Source organism: Bipolaris maydis (genome assembly GCF_028858645.1).
Source record: "Bipolaris maydis strain C4 unplaced genomic scaffold PSV08scaffold_10, whole genome shotgun sequence".
Taxonomy (NCBI): Eukaryota; Fungi; Ascomycota; class Dothideomycetes; order Pleosporales; family Pleosporaceae; genus Bipolaris; species Bipolaris maydis.
The window spans coordinates 461,410-482,734 of NW_027093866.1; the positions used below are offsets into that span (position 1 = coordinate 461,410).

The 21,325-nt window shown below is 51.1% G+C and overlaps 6 protein-coding genes across 6 annotated transcripts; 3 read left to right on the forward strand and 3 right to left on the reverse strand.

The window, feature by feature from the left end:
- Positions 1–818: 818 nt before the first annotated feature.
- On the forward strand, positions 819–1,705 carry PSV08DRAFT_312367 (cytochrome b-c1 complex subunit 8). Its single transcript, XM_014227948.2, has 3 exons — positions 819–910; positions 1,046–1,261; positions 1,354–1,705. Exons 1-3 carry the CDS (start codon positions 870–872, stop codon positions 1,406–1,408), a joined length of 312 nt encoding a protein of 103 aa, XP_014083423.1. The 5' UTR covers positions 819–869; the 3' UTR covers positions 1,409–1,705.
- Positions 1,706–3,278: 1,573 nt separating this feature from the next.
- On the forward strand, positions 3,279–3,834 carry PSV08DRAFT_353312 (uncharacterized protein; the record flags this gene model as incomplete). The annotated part of the gene is made up of 2 exons (XM_066092859.1): positions 3,279–3,614; positions 3,667–3,834. The coding sequence occupies 2 exons, from the start codon at positions 3,279–3,281 to the stop codon at positions 3,832–3,834; spliced, it is 504 nt and encodes a 167-aa protein (XP_065948779.1).
- A 95-nt stretch (positions 3,835–3,929) lies between these two features.
- PSV08DRAFT_205665 (kinase-like domain-containing protein) lies at positions 3,930–5,112 on the reverse strand. The gene is made up of 2 exons (XM_014227946.2): positions 4,528–5,112; positions 3,930–4,481 (listed from the first exon to the last, which is right to left on the reverse strand). Exons 1-2 carry the CDS (start codon positions 5,006–5,008, stop codon positions 4,057–4,059), a joined length of 906 nt encoding a protein of 301 aa, XP_014083421.1. The 5' UTR covers positions 5,009–5,112; the 3' UTR covers positions 3,930–4,056.
- A 493-nt stretch (positions 5,113–5,605) lies between these two features.
- PSV08DRAFT_205667 (peptidase family M41-domain-containing protein) lies at positions 5,606–8,791 on the forward strand. The gene is made up of 2 exons (XM_014227945.2): positions 5,606–7,628; positions 7,678–8,791. Exons 1-2 carry the CDS (start codon positions 5,792–5,794, stop codon positions 8,478–8,480), a joined length of 2,640 nt encoding a protein of 879 aa, XP_014083420.1. The 5' UTR covers positions 5,606–5,791; the 3' UTR covers positions 8,481–8,791.
- Positions 8,792–9,179: 388 nt separating this feature from the next.
- Positions 9,180–16,113, reverse strand: PSV08DRAFT_377377 (serine threonine-protein kinase ppk6). Its single transcript, XM_014227944.2, has 4 exons — positions 14,474–16,113; positions 12,831–13,014; positions 9,727–12,731; positions 9,180–9,663 (listed from the first exon to the last, which is right to left on the reverse strand). The coding sequence occupies exons 1-4, from the start codon at positions 16,083–16,085 to the stop codon at positions 9,308–9,310; spliced, it is 5,157 nt and encodes a 1,718-aa protein (XP_014083419.2). The 5' UTR covers positions 16,086–16,113; the 3' UTR covers positions 9,180–9,307.
- Positions 16,114–17,562: 1,449 nt separating this feature from the next.
- On the reverse strand, positions 17,563–19,972 carry PSV08DRAFT_205677 (P-loop containing nucleoside triphosphate hydrolase protein). The gene is made up of 5 exons (XM_014227942.2): positions 19,866–19,972; positions 19,669–19,739; positions 19,557–19,612; positions 19,106–19,241; positions 17,563–18,871 (listed from the first exon to the last, which is right to left on the reverse strand). The coding sequence occupies exons 1-5, from the start codon at positions 19,868–19,870 to the stop codon at positions 17,766–17,768; spliced, it is 1,374 nt and encodes a 457-aa protein (XP_014083417.1). The 5' UTR covers positions 19,871–19,972; the 3' UTR covers positions 17,563–17,765.
- Between the last annotated feature and the right edge of the window lie 1,353 nt (positions 19,973–21,325).

The window sequence follows — 21,325 nt, forward strand, 5'->3', positions numbered from 1 at the left end:
TCCCGGATTAGGCGGCAGGGGTCACTGTACCGTGAACGATCTTTACAACGCTCGTCCCGTTGTCAGTGATATGTGTAATTTTTTCAATGCCACAGTTTACAAAAGCTATGAGGGCTGCCCACAGAAACTGAGCACGGCTGTTACTTATGGTATTATCGCGAATGAGGGCGTTGAGATAACCGAGTAGAAAGTTGGATGATGCGAGGACTTTTGGGGTTTAGGAGTTAGTGTGAAATGAAATCCCGTGCGTTGCAGTTTTTATGTGATACAGTGATGAAGGACTTTGGAAATCGTAAATGTTTGTCTGATGATGTATTTCACATGAGACTACTAGACCAGGTTTCAGCATCACGGAAATTCAAGTCACCCTTTACTCAAATTTCGTTCTTCCATTACGTGTTAGGTGTTTCTGGGCTGACGCAACACCCTTACGAGACAACAGCCACTACTTAACAATAAAAGGGGATAACCCACAAAAAGGGTCTACGCTATATCAACAAATTACAAAATGCTAGACGTATGGAGAATACAAGCAGTATGGTAGGCGTCGCGGCGCAATTGCTAGTCAAGGTGGACAGGATGTGGCAAGTAGCAGTGGTTTATTTCTCTTCCTGCTGCTTGGAGGCTTTTTGAGTGAGATTTAGGATAGCTCAAGTAAGTGGTATATTACTTTCCAAGCGCAGGTTATTCATTCACTAACGGGTTGACCAATAGCATTCAGCTGATTCGTCTGTCCCAACCCTTTCCTGATATAGACTAGCACACGAAAAGGCTTGGCATCGCAGCTCGGATTGCATCTTTCTAGCAACATCGTCACGACCGACCGCCCATCCCATTGCACGTCCACACCCGCACCTGACATCTTCACAATGGCTCTCGGACCCGAATCCCAGGCAAAGACCAAGACCACGTATGTCTTGACCCTCCCCGCACGCCACGGCACCCGCACCCGCCTCGAAAGATTCCGCGCCCCCAACCCGCATTCCATAGACGGCACACGTGTGCATGGCCGACTAGAGTGAAGCGCATGCTGACGATAGCATAGATGGCACATTGGCGCATGGGGTAACCCCTATGAGGGCGGTGGCCGACCCGGCAAGGGCATTGTCACCTACCAGCTGAGCCCTAACCGACAGCGCCCCATGGCCCATTTCCTCAGCAAGGGCTTCTGGAACGTTGTGCGCCGATCCAAGAACCAGGTTCTCTACATCGTTCCCCCGCTAGTTCTCGGATACGGAGCCATGCAGTGGGCAATCGAGAGGTGAGTTTATGATGCTGGATTGAGATGTGAAATGGAAAGGCAACGGGTAGGACGAAACCGAAGGTGGTCTGGAAGGCTAACGATGTGACTAGGAACGAATTCCTCAACTCGAAGCCTGGTCGTGCTCTGTACGGCGATGAGGAGTAAATGCGGGGAGCAGAAGTGACGATAGGCTGGCTTGATGGAGGGTAGTGCATGTCGTTGAAAGACTCAAGTGAAGGATACACGCAACATGCTAGTCATTATAGCAAGACGACAAATAGACTGTACAACCACGACTTGAATCTATAACTTTCTGTTTGTTTGACTTTGTAGGTGCCCTGTCGGCTCCTTCGGGCTGCCTGCATGCGTTTTCGAATTATGTTAAATAGTATTCTTCTGACAGTGACTGGCTATTAGATACAGCAAGCCTAGTTCAATAGGTAGCAACATATTCTTAAAAGTATGTACAGCCTTAATGGCACAAAGGTTGCAGAATTAAACGTTGTGGTATACCAAGAAATTTCAATAGTCGAGATCCAATCTCTCTTACCCTATAAACAAAAAGCGGTAGGCAAAGGACTCTAGCTTTTTTCCACCAAAGAGAGAATTGCGGTTAGCCTTGGTTTGCTTTTTTGCTTTGCGAGGTGTATTCCATGTCCTTCAAAGTCGATTTTGTATGTTGCCCAGCTGTAGGTCGACATTGCAGTGTTTTGGATATAGATATCACACAATTTTAAACCATAAACAGGCCAGTGGTGCTTGGTTAATCATTGGTAGAGAAGTGAGAAAGATATTAGAGTTTGATGTAAGGCAAACGCGAGGAAAGTCGCTATTAAAGTCGCCGCAATGCTCATCGTCTGTATTGAGGGCTTAAGCAAGGGAATGAGCCAGGGAAACGGGACCAACTTTCGTTGTGGAGGCATCTTCAATTTCTCTAGGAAGCAACCTCAATAACTACAGTATCACTCAAATAGCCACACAAAGCTTTCCAGAATAGCTATGACCACTTACTAATGGAATTCCGACTTCCTTAGCACAGTAATGGTGCAAAGATTGTTATGGTTCGATGTGAAATTCGTTCTATTTAGTATCACGACCCGTTTCAACATCATAAGAACGATTCGCACTTTGATTTATTCGCGCGGGAAATGGGTCCTCTCAAGAGATTCCTAATGAAACTTGTGTACCATGGTTGTGCACTATTTTTGAAAGTTATGCGGCACGATTTGTGGGCGCGTATGTGATTGGGCTCGGTATTACCCAAACTTGCATCACACGTACGCGATGACCGAGCCGTACCTTGATAGCAAGCCGATTATATTCACTAAGAGTTTACTAATTGAGTTTAAAATACCACAAACATACAATATGATTCCGTCTTAGGTCTGTTCGCGCGCCTACGAACCAATTGTGGTTAAAATTCTCATTGTAGCATAGCACATCGGTGAACGAGGCACACTCTTATTGGACACAATAGCTAAATCAATTGTGATTGCGAGGAAGGAAGCTCTCCCTTGAAAGTCACCTCCCAGGAAGTAGCAGCCAATTCACTCCCCTTTATGTACTATATAGATGGAATCTCTAGTAAAGGTGAGATGATGGGGCTCGCATAGCATATTGAAGGTGGGAGCAGAATAGCGAACTGCGGTTACGAGAGGCGCAGCAGTACTCCAAGTGTATCCAGTTTCAATTGCACAAGGACTGCATAGTCAAATGCTGTGGCACACCGAGAAATTGAGATTTTTTTTCGATATTATAAGAACTGCTGGCGCTCTAGTTTATTCGCATGGGACATGAACCCTCTCATATATTTCTTAAGATTCTTGTTTGCCTTTACTAGAGATTTTGGCTATGGTAAAGGTAAAGGAAGTAATTGCTGCTGCCTGAGCAGTGACGTCCGAGTGAAAGCTGCCCTCTCCAATATATAGAGGGAGCCTCCATGATCTCAACTTTATCAAACAGGCACTACCTTATTAGATCTTCATTCAGATATCTTGTCTTTCTCACATCAAACTCGTTACCACTACAATCGAACATGCCTTCTCGCCCCATATTCCTCATTATCTATGCAGCCCCGCCTGGTCGACGTTCTCACTTCAGTATATGGGTCCCCACAACAGAGAATGCGCGAGGTGGAACCATCATTCATGTGGTTGGTGCTCCCATGTTAGGATTCTCACTGGAATTCAAACGCGACTACAAGCCAGACACTACTTGGCGTACGATAGAGATGATTCCAATCGGGAACGTCATGGATCAGCATTTGCATCTTTCGGAAAGCAATTCTGAAGCTTCGGACATGCCATGCAATGACATTGAGAGAGCAGCAACACAAGTCCAGCCGCCCAGAGCCAACCCAAATTTCCTGACGGTATGTGTAGAGTAAGACTCTGGAAGAAATGTGCGTCTACTAACAGATACAGACAACGAGTTCTGACTGCCAGACATGGATGCTGGAGTATGTTCGTCATCTTGTTGCCATCGGGTACCTTGATGAAGCGGCCATAAACATAGTTCAGTCAAAACAAGACCCGCCACAAGTTGGCGTTGGACTACGATCCATTGCTGATGCGCAGCAAAGTCAACAGTAATCTGTGTTAACTATGACTGTTTGGTCATGGGATAGTCAGCACAACCGACACAGACACTTGGACGGTACAAAATAGGTCGGGCAGGAGTGGGCAGGGTTAGGTTGTTTGGTGGTTGGATTTGGTTTGCTACTAGAATTATGATTATTTTCAATTCATTCGGCTTTTACTACTAGGTCCATTGATGTATTCTGAAAATCAAACCCCCGCTAGAAGTGTTAAAGGTCAAAATATGCCATTGGTCCGCATGTAGAAATCAAATATCTCGAACTCTGGTGGATAAGGATCCAAGAACTGATGAACATAATCCCACCACCCTTTGCCCCATTCTGCCGTGAACAAGGCTTTACAGTATTCCCAGTAGTCTGGATACCAACCTGATAATTGCCAATCAATGATTGCGACAATCTTAGTAGGACTCGTGGCGCTGACAATGATGTTACCTCGATGTAGATCACCATGCGTAAAGACAATAGACCCATTGTCTGAAAGTAGGTCTCTCCAGGGGTCTGGGATGCTTTGTGGATCTGGAACACGCCGGCGCCACGACCAGGAAAGCCAATCGTGGAACTCAGCCCGAGAGGGAAACGGCCTCAACAAAGGTATTTCTTTCAAGCAGACATCTTCCACAGGACCACGACATATATTTCCTGTAAGCATTTAGCGGAGTCACATCGAACTAATCGAAACACTTACCAATGATTTGCTGTGATTCACCGTCCCGGAGGCTCCGAAGAGAAGATACCATGGCACGTAGATCAGTACAGATTGCTTGCTTGTCAGCGCAAGACAGCTCAGGCCATCGTTCTAGAAGCGTGGGGCCCTGGATGAGTTGCATGTAGATGAAAACGTAGCGACCGTTTCCTTCCTGTTCAAGAACTCTCCATCCATAAAGTTCCGGTACTGGAACAGCTTCCTGGAAGATTCTGCGAACAGTCCAAAGATTGATGGCTTCTGTTGTAGTAACACGTCGCCCGAATTTGACAACAAGACCGATTTCTTCAAACTTCATTATGTTGGCATGGTTATCCTTTGGACAGAGGGAAAGTAAGTGTTCAGGTGGCGGGAAGCGTCGTATTCGGCCATGAGTCTTGAACCACGTTGTATCGAGAAAGTTCTTTTCCAGCTGGGAGCCATCTGGAAGGTCCGCAAGGGAGATTTGTGGACATGAGGTCATGTCTGCGCAGATTCTTAGGGTTGTGTTGTAGTAGTGGGGTAATACAGGTATGGTATGCGTGGCGTATAGCCTAGGGCAAGATGGTTGTGCGGAGTGAAAGTGAAACAACACTCTTATGTTGTCTCAGCGAGCTCAGACCGGTTGGTGAGAGAGCGAAGGATGCACTGTTAGGCAGCGGTATCGTGGACCCTAGGCAGGCATAGCAGTATGCATGTACATAGGAATTTGGTAAGGGTTAGTCCTGGCTACCGTGGTCGAACTTAGGTGGGGCAGGCGTGTTGCATCAGCCAACTCACCTATGCATTCAATGCTGTTTCCAGTGCCAATGACAGGAAAATATTACAGAGTGAATTCTACATTGTGGAATTAATGTAATCATATTTTATCTTTAGCCATGCATGACTTCTGTAAGTAATCTCTGATTCGTGTAAAGTTGAAATAAAGCAGGATATTTAGCGTCTACGCTAGCCTGATAGGTCGAATCCATGAGGAAACGCGTGCAGGCTGGCCGGACCCCGCTTAGTCAGTCGGCGTGTCGGCGATGCGAGGAACTTCGATGATTCTGTCATATCTTAGCTTTTGCCATCAAGGGCGCACCCGCCACAAAGACTCTCCTCCTGCCAGCGCGCGGCAGTACCGTCCAATCCATTCAGGCGCGGATTTCCCGGTCACTCGCCGTTTTAATTCCCTTTCTTTCCCCGCCTTCACTGTATTATACCCCAATCCCGAGTCACTTATTGTAGCCCCTCCCCCATCCATCATTTAGCTTAGGCCACCGCTGCCATGTCAACCCTCCTCCGACAATCAGGCAACCTTGCCCGCCTTTCCCGACCCTACTTCAACGCTGCCGTCACAAGAGCACCACGCACATTACGGATACGCGCACCACTGCCACAATGTATATACACTCAGCAACGCGCTCGGAGATTTGCGACAGGACCACCAGAAGAGCCAAAGAACAAGAAGGACGATGACTCGGCACAGAAGGATGGTCATTCTGAGAGACCTGGTTCTAATGAATCCTCGAGAACAGACAAGGACAGCCAAGGTCAGCCTCAGATGGCTAAACTGACCCCAGAGGAGGAAAAGATGCTGGATCAGCTGGTGTCGTTTGTGTCCATGGGCGTTCCGAAGGCTCAGAAGCAGAACATCAAGGATGCAATGGAGGAAATCAAGCGAAATGGCATACCACCCGAGCTCCGCCTAGAGATGGACAAGCTAGAGAGAGGCGAGAAGCTGGATCTGGCCACGGCGGCGAAGATCTCGCGCTTAACCACCAACATGGCCCGCAAGGCCGCCGAGCAGCAAAAGTTCAACAACGACAACCCACAAGAGCCACAGCAAAAGTCGGGTGCACACGACCCAGGCCCAGGCAAGGGCTCCAAGGGTGGTGCTGGTGGACCACCCGGACCCCAATTTGGCGGCGGTATGGACACAAACACCCTACTTATCAGTGCTTTCCTCGCATACCTTACCTACAAGATGGTTTTCCCAGGCGAGAACACCAAGGAGATTACATGGCAGGAGTTCCGGACTACTTTCTTAGACAAGGGCCTGGTCGAGAAGATTGTCATCCTCAACGGCAACAAGGCAAAGGTGCACCTACATCGCGAGGCTGTTGCTTCCATGTACCCCGACTCTCCCTCTGTTAACCAGAACTTCTACTACTACTTCACCATTGGCTCAGTTGAGGCTTTTGAACGCAAAATGGACGACGCTCAATATGAACTTGGCATCCCCAGCTCTGAGCGCATCCCTGTCGCTTACTCGAACGAAATCTCCTGGTTTGGCACTTTCCTGTCATTCGGCCCTACCATTCTCCTTCTTGGAGCACTCTTCTACTTTACAAGGCGTGCAGGAGGAGGCGCAGGAGGAGGCGGTGGTGTCTTTGGTATGGGCAAGAGCCGTGCTAAGAAGTTCAACCATGAGACAGATGTCAAGGTGAAGTTTAGTGACGTTGCCGGTATGGATGAGGCCAAGCAGGAGATTATGGAGTTTGTCTCCTTTCTCAAGGATCCTGGCCGATTCCAGAAGCTCGGCGCAAAGATCCCTCGTGGTGCCATTCTCTCTGGATCCCCGGGTACTGGTAAGACACTCCTTGCCAAGGCTACTGCTGGAGAGTCGGGTGTACCCTTCTTCAGTGTCAGTGGATCAGAGTTCGTCGAGATGTTCGTAGGTGTTGGTGCTTCGCGAGTCAGAGACCTGTTCGCCAATGCGCGTAAGAGTACACCATGCATCATTTTCATTGATGAAATTGATGCCATTGGTCGTGCTCGTTCGAAACAAAACTTTGGTGGTGGTAACGACGAGCGTGAAGCTACCCTCAATCAGATCCTGACTGAGATGGATGGTTTCAATACCACTGAGCAAGTAGTTGTCCTTGCAGGTACCAATCGACCGGACGTTCTAGATAAGGCTCTTATGCGACCGGGTCGTTTCGATAGGCATATTAACATTGACAAACCCACTATGGATGGCCGTGGCCAGATCTTCGGTGTCCATCTAAAGAAGATTGTCACCAAGGAAGACATGGAGTTCTTGAAGGGCAGGCTAGCAGCTTTGACACCAGGCTTTTCTGGCGCTGACATTGCCAACTGCGTCAACGAAGCTGCTTTGATTGGTAAGAATTTTACATCCTGATTACACATTCTATTGCTAATACTCGTCAGCCGCCCGTGCGAACGCGGATACTGTCGCCATGGTACACTTCGAACAGGCCATTGAGCGAGTCATTGGTGGTCTTGAGAAGAAGTCTCTTGTCCTCAAGCCCGAAGAGAAGAAGACTGTCGCTTATCACGAAGCTGGCCACGCTATCTGTGGTTGGTACTTCAAGTGGGCGGACCCTCTTCTCAAGGTCTCCATTATTCCCCGTGGCCAAGGTGCACTAGGCTATGCCCAATATCTTCCTAATGGTGACACTTACCTTATGAACGTCAATCAGCTCATGGACCGTATGGCGATGACACTCGGCGGACGTGTTTCTGAAGAACTGCATTTTGATACCGTCACATCTGGTGCGTCTGACGATTTCCGCAAGGTTACCCAGATGGCCACTGCAATGGTCAGCAAATGGGGCATGAGCAAAAAGATCGGCTACATCTACTTTGAGGACGGCGAGGGCCAGCAACTCACCAAGCCCTTCTCGGAAGACACGGCCAAGAACATCGACATGGAAGTCAAGCGCATCGTAGATGAAGCCTACAAGCAATGCAAAGACTTGCTTACCGAGAAGAAGCATGAAGTAGGCTTGGTGGCTGAAGAGCTGCTCAGGAAGGAAATGCTCGGCCGCGAAGATATGATCAGGCTGCTCGGTCCCAGGCCCTTTGAAGACAACCAAGACTTCCACAAGTACTTCTCGGGCGAGTACGGCAAGGCGCCCGGATACGTAGAACCAAAGGGTGACGACGGCGTCAAGGGCCCTCTTGTACCACCCAGCCCAGCCACATTCAAGGACCTGGACAGCAGTAGGTGATGAAAATGTAGTCCATTTCTTGATTTTTCCTTCCACTGTGATATGAAGGCGTGTTTTCCATTGGCATGGGCGAGCTAGGGCGTTTTTATTACGGCGGGGTATTCCATTCCACTCTTGAACGAGTTCCACATGCCCAGGGCTGTGCTACCTTGGCTTCCATCACTTTTTGCATTGTAAGAAACGCATTCACTGTACGATTAGTAGAAAAACTTCTCTTGGATTCTAGGGTCGATATGATGAGGATGAGAGATCGAAGAAGTAGAAGAAGAGAGAAATCACCAATCAAATATTTATGAACTGTTAATCTTGTACGACAACATTTCAAAAAAAGTGTAGTTGATGGTACCAAAGTGATCGTAAAGATAACGAGAGAAAAAGAAAACAGTCATCAAAAAAGCGAATGTCCCGAATCAATCCTCTCTCTACTACATATCCAATCCTCCATACATCTATCAAACAAGACAAAAAAAGAGAACAGGATCATGAAGTGGGACAGCTTGCTGAAACTTTTCTGCCATGCGTTTTGTCCCTAGAAACTACTACCCTAATATCCCAAATTTTCTTGGATACCAAGGATCCAGCCAGTTCTGAAAGAAAAAAACGAAAGTAATGAAGGTATCCAAAGTATACGTTATCGTTGAAGAGAGAAGAATGAAAAAAAAAATGAAAAGATAAAGTCGAAAGAGAAGGGGGGAGGGAAAGGAAGAGAAGAAAGAAAGATAAAAAAAGAAGTCATTTTCTATATTGCACATCCCCGCTCTCAGAACACCGTGTCTCTCTCTCTCTAAAACAGGAGGGAACGTTTTAGTCTTTTCTCTTCATGCCATCTATCCGTCTACCTCACCCGGAACACCTGAAGCAGGCGCCGGTAGCGCAGCAGCCGGCGCCGTAGCAGCAGTTGGCGTAACCTCGCCACCACTCACACCCTTACACCACGGATGCTCAAGCACCATACTGATCGTGATCCTCTTTTCAACATCGCGGTCCAGCATCAAGCGGACCAAATCGATACTTTCTTCCGACATGACCCAGGGGACACGGAGGTCGTGGTCCATGATTTCGTCAATCGAGTAGAATGGGTTCTCCTTGTAGATGATGGTGTAGAGGAGGATGCCTAGGGCCCAGACGTCTTGTTCTTTGCCGCGGTAGGCTTTGCCGGCTAGAACCTCGGGGGCAGCGTAGTCTGTTTGGGGCATCATTAGTACGTGGGCGTAAATCTCAGGGGTTAAAAAGCAAAAAGACGTACCAATGGTGCCAACAAAAACGTCAAAAGGCCCGCTCTTAATATATGCCGCGCTGCCAAAATCAATGAGCTTAATGTTGCCTTCGCCATCCAGTACCACATTCTCGTCCTTGATGTCGCGATGTACAACCTTGGCCTTTGTGTGCAGGTGGTGTATCGCTTCGGCAACTTGAACAAAAATCTTGCGGCACTCCTTCTCTTCCATGTTAACCCGTAGCTCAATGTAGTCAAATAAATCCATGCCTGGCAGGCCGTGTGGTATCATTTCAATGTAGTAGTTGATATCGTCCTCGAAAAAATCGGCCATTTCGACAATATTGGGGTGTTTGAAGCCATCGCGGCGGAGGTAATCTAGCACGTGGATTTCGAGGGGAACAGTCCCTAACCTCCGGTCTCGTGTCCACGTATCGACGAGAATGCGCCTCTTTGTAACGTACTTGATCACCACCTTTTTGTTACTGGCTTTCTTGTACCGACAGAGCTTGACTTGGCCGTATGCACCCTGTCCCATTTCTTCCAGCACGACAAAGTCGTTGATTGTCTTCTTGTGGGGCGGTTCTTCTTGCATTGGAGCTGATGGCGGGGCTTGCGTTGAGGGTTCAGGAGGGTTCATGGGCTGCATAGCCTCTTGTATTTGCTGGGTTATAAGCGACACAGAGGTCGGTGCACCCTGTGATTGATGTGATTCTGGTTCGTGAGGAATAGGAAAACTCGATTGGCCAGGTTGGAGTTGGCGGGGCGAGGGTGGGCGAGACAATAGCGGAGTCACGGGCCCAATACCATGGTTCGCAGCATGCAGTTGCCTGGAGTAGGTTATCCATAATGCGTAAACCAGCTCTGGACCCTTGGTCGGTTTGGGCGATGACCCGTCTTCCTCTTCAATCACGTTTTCATCGAAGCGAGGCGTTTTCTCGCTCTTGACTACCCGCATTTGCACGTCAACCATGATTTCGGAACCATCACGGTGGAGAGCTGGCAAACCGCTTGGCTTCAAGAAAATAGCAGCCGCATCTGCGCTGCCTTCTCGCATGGCAAGCAGGGCTCGAGCGCGGCGGAAGCTGTGTTCGGGAATAACGATGCCGTCCACCAGCTCAATTTTGTCCTCGTCCGTCATGACGTGTAAAATCTTGTCAAATGCAGGTATGAGCTTGCTAATATGGATACCTTCAGGCCGTGGCTGCCCGAACAAAGCCGATGAAAAGACGGAATTGGAACTTGTGATTTTGAGGTCGGCGGAATTTAGAACAATAATACCGGCAATGTGCGGGAAACTTGAGATACGGAATGTTGGCTCGCCGGGTAATGTCTCCACGGTTACTGGTATGTTGATGCTGTTTGATGTTCGAGCTGTGTAGCTGCGGAACTCATCGATCGAATCATAGTCTAGTGCTCCAGTGTTTGTACCTCGAAGTCGCGGTATGCCAGGTATCAGCCGCTTGAGATCCATCCCTCGTCGTAATCGATCGCTCCCGAAGACAGCTTCTGTCGCGCCCCAGCCCTTGGATACGCAGCCTACTTCGTCAACGGTGATGTACACGACGTCTTCCGCAATCTCCTCGAGCACCCAGATCAGGCTACCCCGCTTCTCCTTGACCCACAAGCTGGCAGATCCTGTAGAACCATTGCGTTTTTGGATAGGGATCACGTCGCCGCACAGCAATACGCCCCTCGAGCCCTTGGATTCATGGTTTAGTTTGCCCGTCTTCTTGGCGTTGTAGTACGAAGACCCGCTGCCATCGTCTGTCTTGGCCTTTCTCGCAGCTGTTACCCGCGACGGAGCCTTACTCAGCAACCGCGCGGTGACACCGCTACCAACCTTCAGGTTGTTCGTTCCGGGCGCGGCTGCCGACTGTGCATTCTTTGAGCCAATCTCAGGGTCTCTCAACTTGCCCTCTAGCCATTTTCTGCGATCCTCTCGTACGACCTCAAGTATACCCAGCTTACGGACTTCAGCCCTCGTAACGCCAAAGACCAAGCACGCCAGGTCATTGGCGGACGTGATTGTCCATGGTGATTCCGTTTCAGTGGTGAAGATGGCTTGTGCGGCTGGAACGTGTCTGCTGCCATGGCCATGCGGCGCAGCTCCGACAGAATGCTGGACTGGTGCATTGCTGAAACTCGGTGTCAAGGAGGGCATCGTCGTAGGTGATACTAGATCGCTAACTTTTTCTTGATCCCCTACTCGGTAGGGCTGTGCTAAAGCGTCATTGAGCTGGCTCTGTATGGTGAGGGGCACGACATCAGTAAGTGTACGTTTCAGAGCAGCTCGCTGCGGCCGTGGCGGTTGCGAGGCTGGTGGGGGTGAGGATGAGGCTGCTGGTGTGCGTGTGCTTGAGGCGTCAGAAGTACGATCGGTACTCGACGAGCTTCGCGCGCCTCGGGAGTCTGAAGCGCTGCTGGAGTCGCCGCCGTCGACTGTCGTCACTCGGTGTAACGATGGCCTTGCAGGTTCAAGCATACTCTCTGGGCTCGCTGAGCGTTCAGCCATGAAGCCCTTCTCAAAGGGGTTGTTCCCCGACATGTCGGCTGGCCCCGTTACAGGACCCAGTGCACCCAGTCCATGGGCTCCTGTGCCATCTTGTCCAATGAGGTTTGCCCGAGTAAGCAGCTCCATCATACTCTGCACCTCCTGGTCGCCACTAAGTTTTGCTTGGGCGTTTGCTATCCCAGGGTTTGTTGCTGCCCAGCCTAGCCTGTCACGCATAAACTCTATGGATCGTTTCAGTACATTCTGGCGATTGTGAATAAACTCCTCCGACTGTGTTGCAAACGAGAAGGAATGAAGCGACTCGGAGGGGAAACGAGAGAGATCTTCGCCAAAAACAAACGTTGGCGAGGCGGGCGCCGTGGGCGCCGATTCGGAGGGGTGTCTCGACACTGGCGGAGTGCCAATGTTTAGGGACGCAGCCCGTTGGGATGTTGAGAGCTGTTTGTGACTTGGCTGTTGGCGGATGCGACGCAGGCCGGAGGACCCTAGGCCATGCTCATGTTCTGGAACGATGGGAGACCTGAGGCAGACGCGTCAGCGATAATGACTACTCGCCATTGAGCGAATAAGGGAGGCCCTTTCCCCCACTACTGCCATTACCACTGCTCCGACTACTCACCTAGCCATGCGGTCTAATTGTCCTGCATCGATACTCAGGCGCTTTGCGGTATTTAAGGGCGGCGGAGGCCCCGAGCGATAGTTGAGCAGGCTCGGGGTGCTTTTCGTCTTGACCAGCGGGGCATATTCGGCGGTGGGCTCTGATTGCGACAGGGAGTCGAAGGGTGCTTCTTCTGGTAGAGAGCCTGGTGGGGTTAGGACGTCAGCCAAGGAACCCATGTATGTATATGTATGTAGGCAGGTGCGATGGGCAAATGCCAATTAGCTGTCCAACAAAGACGACGGGTTGACAGATTGGCCCGACGACAGAATGCGGTATACGGGGAGGGTGGGTAGATATTAAAGTGTGCAGGGCAGGCTTAGCGGGGACCGACACAGCGACGTAGCCTCGTACGGGTGCTCTTTCGGGGGGTTCGAGTTCGTGTTGGAGGGCAGCAGCAGAGCAGAGCGGTGTGGGCTATGTACAATGGCTGCTGCTGAGGGCGCGCCGGCGGTACACGCCGTTAAGAAGGCAAAGGCGTGGGCATGGGGGTCTGGGGAAGAGGGTCATTTGACGTACCATGATCATTTGGCCTGCTCATTCCCTGAGGCGTACGAGCGCCTGTTCCCAGGCCCGGGGGGTTGGCTGGGCTCGGTGAGATCAGAGGCAGCGAATGACGACAATATAACTAGGCCTTGGTCTACGGGTACACAAGTCAACGTGTACTGGCCCGTGTGTATGGTCTGGGGCAGATAGGGCTCCTGGGGTATGAAGCGGCGGGCGTGGGTGGTGCAAAGGGCTGCTGTGGCGGGGGTGCAGGTCTTCCTACGTCGGATGTCACCTGCAGGCCAATCCAGCTGCTGGGTGTATATAAGAATAATGCGAGGCGGGGCGTGTGCTGGAGTCGACAGACGGACGGCCAGCAGCAAAGTCAGTCAGCACTTGGCATATAGCAGTCGCAGTAGCGGGCGTAGTAGTGTATGTATAGTGAAAACGGCACGCAGGCTCGTCGCAGGCACTATGCGACTTGGGACGGTAACGGCGTTATTTGCATTGCGCCCCCCCGTTGGCCCCGCGAAGTGCACAGACGTGGTCGACTCCCCTCAGATCTGATCTCCGTCCTCCGTCCCGACACAGGCCAGACGCGCCCACGCCCACACCGACACTACGCGGGCCGCCCTAGTACTAGCTACACTAGACAGTGACGTCGCACACGCTTTCATTTGCAATGCCCGCCCTGCTCGACTCGCCATGATCCATGATGCTGTCCAGTCCAGCCCAGTCCCGTCCAGCCAGGCGCACACACGGCCTCTGCCTCCCCCATCTCTCTCTCTCCTTTCTCCTCCATGCCACCTGAACCATGCAACGCCCAACTGCCTGCAACCTGGCCTCAACCGCCGACAAATCTCCGCTAACATTACTTCTCCCATGGGCCGTTCAGCCGCGCCTATTCTCCCACTGCGTTCTGGGCTAGACATCCCGCCAATCCAGCGTGTAGGCTGTTGTGGTGACACGCGCACACACCCCTTTCGTCCAAGCCATGTGTGCTGCCTTTTCTTTTTCCACGTCACTCTCGTCATCCGGGGCTCAGCGCAGCCTCTTGCCCACTTCGAGTCATCATCGCTGGCGAAGAGCATCTTTGTGCTGGCTCCAAAAGTTCCTACAGCCTGAGGGAAATGTCAGCCCATATGTGTGTACCAAGGTTCGGCAGTGGATGGAACACGCACCTCGATGCATGTTGGTTTGGTCGATCCACCATTCGCCAAAGCTGTCATCAGTAGCCAGGTCGGATGCAGTCACTCTCTCCTCTCTTTTGAGCCCACACAACATACATGGCTGCCGTGCAGGGATGCCACCTTCTGCTTGCTTCAATGTCTTGACCGGCATCGTTTCTTGCAGATCTGGGCCACGGTCCAGCGTGCCAGCTTTGATTTGATTGACACCAGAAACAACATGTCGCAATCTCCCAACTTGCTCTTTCCAGCTTCTCACTACATCCGACACTTCTCTCTCTTCCTTCATGTTTTCCCCCTTGTCGATGCCCGTCAGTTTCATCCCCGAAGTTGCCCGCGACGACGCTGGCCCTATCCGCATGCCTTGAGACAGGTGTTGGTCTCGTTTCCACCGCAGTTTACGACCTGCAATAATGTGCGCTGCTACATTTGCCAACATGAGATAGCCCTGAAGATAAGCAATTGTCCCTGGCTCGGCCAGTAATTTGTTCCTCATAGGTAGAGGTTGTGCTGCCATAGGTTTGAAAAGTTTCTCCTGCGCTTCGGCGAACAGTGAAGGAAAGAGTGACAACAAGACTCCAGGCGGGGGCACGTTGGTAGGAGGCAGCTCGCCAGGTTGCGGGTCAGGTGTTGTTGGGGAGAGTATCGGCGGCGGTGTAGCGCTTAAGCCAGGTTTTGGAGCGTTATTGATAGATTTGGATTTGCCGGGTGCTTTCTGTGCTGCCTGTGTTGGAATAGATGCCTCCCAGTCGTCGAAGTCATCCCACCCTTGATCCTCTTTCTCTTGTGAAATCGGTTCGGGCTTTGGCACAGACTGCTTCGCCTTGGGTGCAGTCCCAAAGCTGCTCTTGATGCTTTTCTTTGCGGATACCTGGCTTTTTGATATCGGGTTTTCCCTGCTTGCTTCTCGCTGGCTACTACTTGGAGGCTGCGGTTGTGATACGCTCATATCTCCGAGTAGATCTGCAAGTGCTGATGATGATGTGGCCGGTGGTCCTATATTTTTCGCTGCCTCTTCTTCACCCTCAAAATCACCAAAGTCGTCTTCGTCGTCAAGTTCATCTTCTGCGTCGAACAGTACGCTCGGGTCTGCAGATTTCTTGGCCTTTATAACAGGTGCTTGTTGCCATGTCTGACCTGGCGGTTGCGAAGCTGGCTGTGATGAAAGCGAAAAAGGGTCCTGGGTGCTATAGGTGATATTCCATAGATTTGGCTGCGGCTGTGAAACCTGGGGTGGCGCAAATGCGAATGGATCTTGCGGTTTGAGGGGAGCTGGCTCGAAGGAAGAACCACCTTCAAAGTCGCCCCAGTCATCGTTGTCGCCGGTGTCGTTTCCTTGGGTCGAAGAAGAAACAAGACCCTGGAGATGGTTTGTCGACGGTGGCTGCTGTGATGAGCCGCCTGAGGCCGGGATATTGGCCAGGTCATTGAAGAACCCAAAGTCCGATGTCGCGGGTGGGCCGGGCTTCGCAGGTGCTACTGACTGTTGCTGCTGGCTGGGAGTAGGGTCGGCCCCAAACTCCGCAAAAAGGTCCGCCGACATTGTTAACTCAAAAGCACGGAAGGCGTGGTGTGGGAAGGCGAGGCTGGTGTTTGTTCAGGAAGTACTCTAGTACTAGCCCGACAGCCTACTAGCCGAAATAGTGGGCCGACAATTGAAGCTACTATCCAATCCCATTTCATCGCCCTTGACTATCTTCACATGGCATAGTATACATGCAAGCTTTTACATTGCCTGTTAAAGCAGTTCACGGAATGAGAATTTGATCATTATTTCGCTTGAACCGTAGAGTCTTCTATGAAGTCAATGTGGCACAAAGCTATGACCATTTAAGTAACTGTCCGCCATCTAGCTGTCCTTGCGTTTCCTAGTTGTCAGTTTACTACTTGGCTGTCCGCTATCTAATTGTCTGCCATCTGGCTGTCCGCTATCTGATTGTCCGCTTACTATATAGCTGTCCATTTCCTACCTGTCCGCTTACTATCTATCTACTAGTTGTCCGCTGCCTAGTTGTCCGTTTACTACTTGGTTGTCCACTACACAATTGTCCGCTTACTTCCTATCTATTTTCTAGTTGTCCGCTTTCTGATTGTCCGCTATCTAACTGTCCGCCACCTGGCTGTCCGCTAGCTAGTTGTCCGCCACCTGGTTGTCCGCGTCCCACCTGCCCACTTACTACCTATCCATTTCCTAGTTTTCTGCTTCCTAGATGTCCGCTCTCTAGTTGTCCGCTTACTGCGTAGCTGTTCACGTCCTAGCTACCTATGTATCCGCATCTAACACCCACACAATCCCCACAATGTCCGCTATTCTAGAATGTACCCAAAGAATAAATGAATGGTATACACAGCCGTGGAATACACAATATCACTACGGTGATCAGCTCAACACGGCACAAGGCGTCCCGTCCACTAGTCGTCATACTTGGAAGCATCCGTTTTTTTTGCCGGACCTGGGGGAGGCAAGTACGTATGTACTCTTATCACACTAAACTTTACAGCACTTCAACAGCAAAGTCTTCAATCCTTTGTATCTAAGAGTAGAGGGGCCTGCATCATTAAGATATGGTCCGGTAGGTGATGCAGCTTAACCTTTGAGCACTATATCATGCTCGGATCGCCCACATCATCCATATCATTCTCATGTCCTTATAGTTCTTGTGACCCATCATTCTCGTACTCATGTGCATATTGTCCTCATGTCCCCATATGCACATTGTCCTCTTGTCCTCTTGTCCTCTTGTCCGCTTTTCCTCTTGTCCTCTTGTCCGCTTGTCCTCACCCAATTGCAAAGCACTAGAAGCATACGACTCTCGAAATTATATTTATTCAGATATGAGACACCAGACAACAACTACATAGGCGCTACATCTGAATCATCTACATAGTACATCCTCTGCATAGGTCCCTACGCGTAAGTACATCATAAACGTCATGTGGCGTGAGGGGAAACACCAGGATTGGACATGGGCTGGAAGTTCACATGCCATTTGCGACACCACGCGCATTCACGAATATCACAATAATACTCAGTTTTGTTCATTGCCCACCCATGTTTTCATTCAGATCATTATGGAAACTATGGAAGGGAGACGCCAGGACCCCAGACCGTTATGCATGACACGTTTAAAAAGTCATCACAGCTTTTCCGAAGCAACCACATCCCCAGAAGCAGGTATCTAGAGACGAAAGAAGAGAAACAAGCAACCCAAAAACCGAGCGCTTATTTCTTGGAAGCCTTGACGGCGGCCTTGGTGACCTTGCCGGCCTTGTCGACCTTGGCGACGGACTTGATGACACCGACGGCAACGGTCTGACGCATGTCACGGACGGCGAAACGACCAAGAGGAGGGTAGTCAGTGAAAGCCTCAACGCACATGGGCTTGGAGGGAACCATCTTGACGATGGCGGCGTCACCAGACTTGATGAACTTGGGGGAGTTCTCAACAGACTTTCCGGTACGGCGGTCAATCTTCTCGAGGAGCTCAGAGAACTTGCAGGCAATGTGGGCAGTGTGGCAGTCGAGGACTGGTGCGTAACCGGCACCGACCTGACCGGGGTGGTTGAGGACGATGACCTGGGCGTTGAAGGACTCGGAAGCCTTGGGGGGGTCGTTCTTGGAGTCACCAGCAACGTTACCACGACGGATCTCCTTGACGGAGACGTTCTTGACGTTGAAGCCGACGTTGTCACCGGGGACACCCTCGGTCAGCTGCTCGTGGTGCATCTCGACGGACTTGACTTCAGTGGTGACACCAGCGGGGGCGAAGGTGACGACCATACCGGCCTTGATGATACCGGTCTCGACACGACCGACGGGAACCGTGCCAATACCACCGATCTTGTACACATCCTGGAGGGGAAGACGGAGGGGCTTGTCGGTAGGACGGCTGGGAGGGTCGATGGCATCGATGGCCTCGAGGAGGGTCTTACCGGTGGCCTTGGACTTGGTCTCCTTCTCCCAACCCTTGTACCATGGGCAGTTGGTGGAGGCCTCAATCATGTTGTCACCGTTGAAACCGGAGATGGGCACGAAGGGAACGTGCTTGGGGTTGTAGCCGACCTTCTTGATGAAGTTGGAGGTCTCCTTGATGATCTCCTGGTAACGGTCCTCAGACCACTTGGTGGTGTCCATCTTGTTGATGGCAACGATGAGCTGCTTGACACCAAGAGTGTAGGCGAGAAGGGCGTGCTCACGAGTCTGGCCATCCTTGGAGATACCAGCCTCGAACTCACCAGTACCGGCAGCGATAATGAGGATAGCGCAGTCAGCCTGGGAGGTACCAGTGATCATGTTTTTGATGAAATCACGGTGACCGGGGGCATCAACTAGATACACGGTTAGCGATTTTGACTCGAGTCGGGAGGATGCTCGATGCTCGAGGATGAAGAGGGGAGAGAAGATGAGGGGCAGAAAAGGTAGGCCCAGGCCAAGAGGCCCCAGCACCGTGCTGGAAGGAATGTGCGACACACAACGGCAGGAGCGTCGTGAAGCAGCAGCATGCGCAGCAGCATGAAAAAAAAACGCATGAAAAAAGCACAAAAAGAAAGGTGTCCACCTACTAACTGTTACGTAGTACTTGGGCGTTTCGAACTTCCACAGAGCAATGTCGATGGTGATACCACGTTCACGCTCGGCCTTGAGCTTGTCAAGAACCCATGCGTACTTGAAGGAACCCTTTCCGAGTTCGGCGGCTTCCTGTGAGGCTTGTCAGCATTGCGCAGTCAATTAGTAGGTAGAGACTATCAAGCGCAAAGACTAAATGTCCAAGGATGACCTTGATGTCGTTGAAGTTGGTGGTGGTGGTGGTGGTGGTGGTGGTGGGAAATTGCATGTGCGTCATAGTGTTGCGGTTCGCGAAGGCCGCATCCAGACTAGCGCTAGCGCGTAAAAGTTCGCACAACCCCACCACCCAAAAATGCCCCTCATTGCGATAAGCCCGAAAATGGGCGCGCGCTCAGAAGTTGTAATGGACAGTGGTGGGGGTTTGGTGAAAGAAAAGTCAAGGCATACCTTCTCGAACTTCTCAATGGTACGCTTGTCAATACCACCGCACTTGTAGATCAAGTCTGTATCCCATTGTGAGCGTGTTGACCCCGCAGTGCTTCGGAGAGGGGAGGCTTACGTCCGGTGGTGGTCGACTTTCCGGAGTCGACGTGGCCGATGACGACGACGTTGATGTGAGTCTTTTCCTTACTGCATGGCTTGTTAGTTGTCTGGCTGGGACAAGGGCGAGTGGCAAGCTCGAGGTGCGCCTGCGGGCACAATCGAGGGGCCCGAGAGGCTCAAGGTGGGGGTGAAGGAGGGGGGACAAGAACTTACCCCATGTTGGCGGTAGTGTGTTGTTTTGAATGAAGTGAGGAAAAGCTGTTGAATACTCAGATTTACAGCGCGCGGTGTAAGGTATGAGTTGGACGAAGAGAAGAATTGGGCGATGGAGGGGTCGAGTGTTGCTAATATAGCTGGAAGGCCTGGTGGGTCCGTGCTAGTTTTCGGCGCTAGCCCCCGGTTGGGCTACGAAAACTCCTTCACTGGCAACGAAATCTGTAGGCAGAGAGGCAAAACAGCCCCGCCTGATTGGCCCTGGCCGTCGTCGAGCCCTTTCAGTACTGCTGACCGCCCGCCATGGGCTCGCCACAGCCGCAGTTGCCTCACGCGAGCCTGTGAGTGCATCGTCACTGCCCATCCCTCAGCCCTTTGGGGGATGACTTCATTCTGGCTGCCATCTGGGACCCCCTGGGATTGCTTGGGCATAAGCACAGTCTCTGCAATTCCATCTTCATCCCGCTCTCGCCTGTACCGAAGAGAAAATTCACGCCAAAAACAGCCACCGACGCCAGCCTTGGGCGCGCACTGAGGCAGCTTGGGTTTCACTTTTGCCGCACTGCAAAACTTTTGGCGGGGTACTTGAGATTGCCATCATACTGTGTACCCAGCCCCACCACTAGCCGAGTCTGATGTGGCCTTGGCGGCAATTCTGCCCACCCTTATGCACACCACCGTGTTCATACCTGCTTTTCTTCCACTAGTCACTCTCTGCGTTGCTTTTGCTCTCTCTTTGCCATTGCATATCACCTACCAGAACAATGGGCCTCGTTGAGCCCCAAGCCTCGTCATAGACCCTCGCTATCTAGTACCCACGCATGTACCTAGGCATATCCAAACCTCTAGGCCCCGCCTTCATGGCCTTCGCCGCCCTCGACCGGCCATGGACCGCACTGGAACTTGACTCTGTTGCTGTCAATTGGCTCAATGCTTCATTCTTTTTCCAACCTTCTTGTCACACCGCTCATACACACGCGCTACAAGACTTTGACAAAGAATTAACTGCCGTCACATAGTGTTCCAAGTCGCTTAGCTCTCCTAGAGCTATCTACCGGACATGCTGCACGCTCAAAGTCTCTACGGTTACGAATCCACGTGCTCAACCTGCTCTTTACATGTGTACTCTATGTGGGTCACCACCAACGAGAGCCTGACCGTAAAGATTTTCGAGACTGCACTTGCAGATCCAAATCTCCAACCCGCCGTCAACAATGCGACCAGCTTCTTGTCGTTCACTACACCAGAACCTCGTGCCATTATCAATTCTTCGCATTTCATGCTCACAAGTACTCATCGTCTGAGAGATTTTCGATTCAATATACGACCCTCGTTGATTAGGTCTTGGGCTTTTCGAAATCGTCCTTTGGGCGATGATGACTCAGTTTCGATCTTGCTCCAATCCAGTATGCACTGACTACCCCTAATGGAGTCTGACCATCTATCAATACGAGAACCGC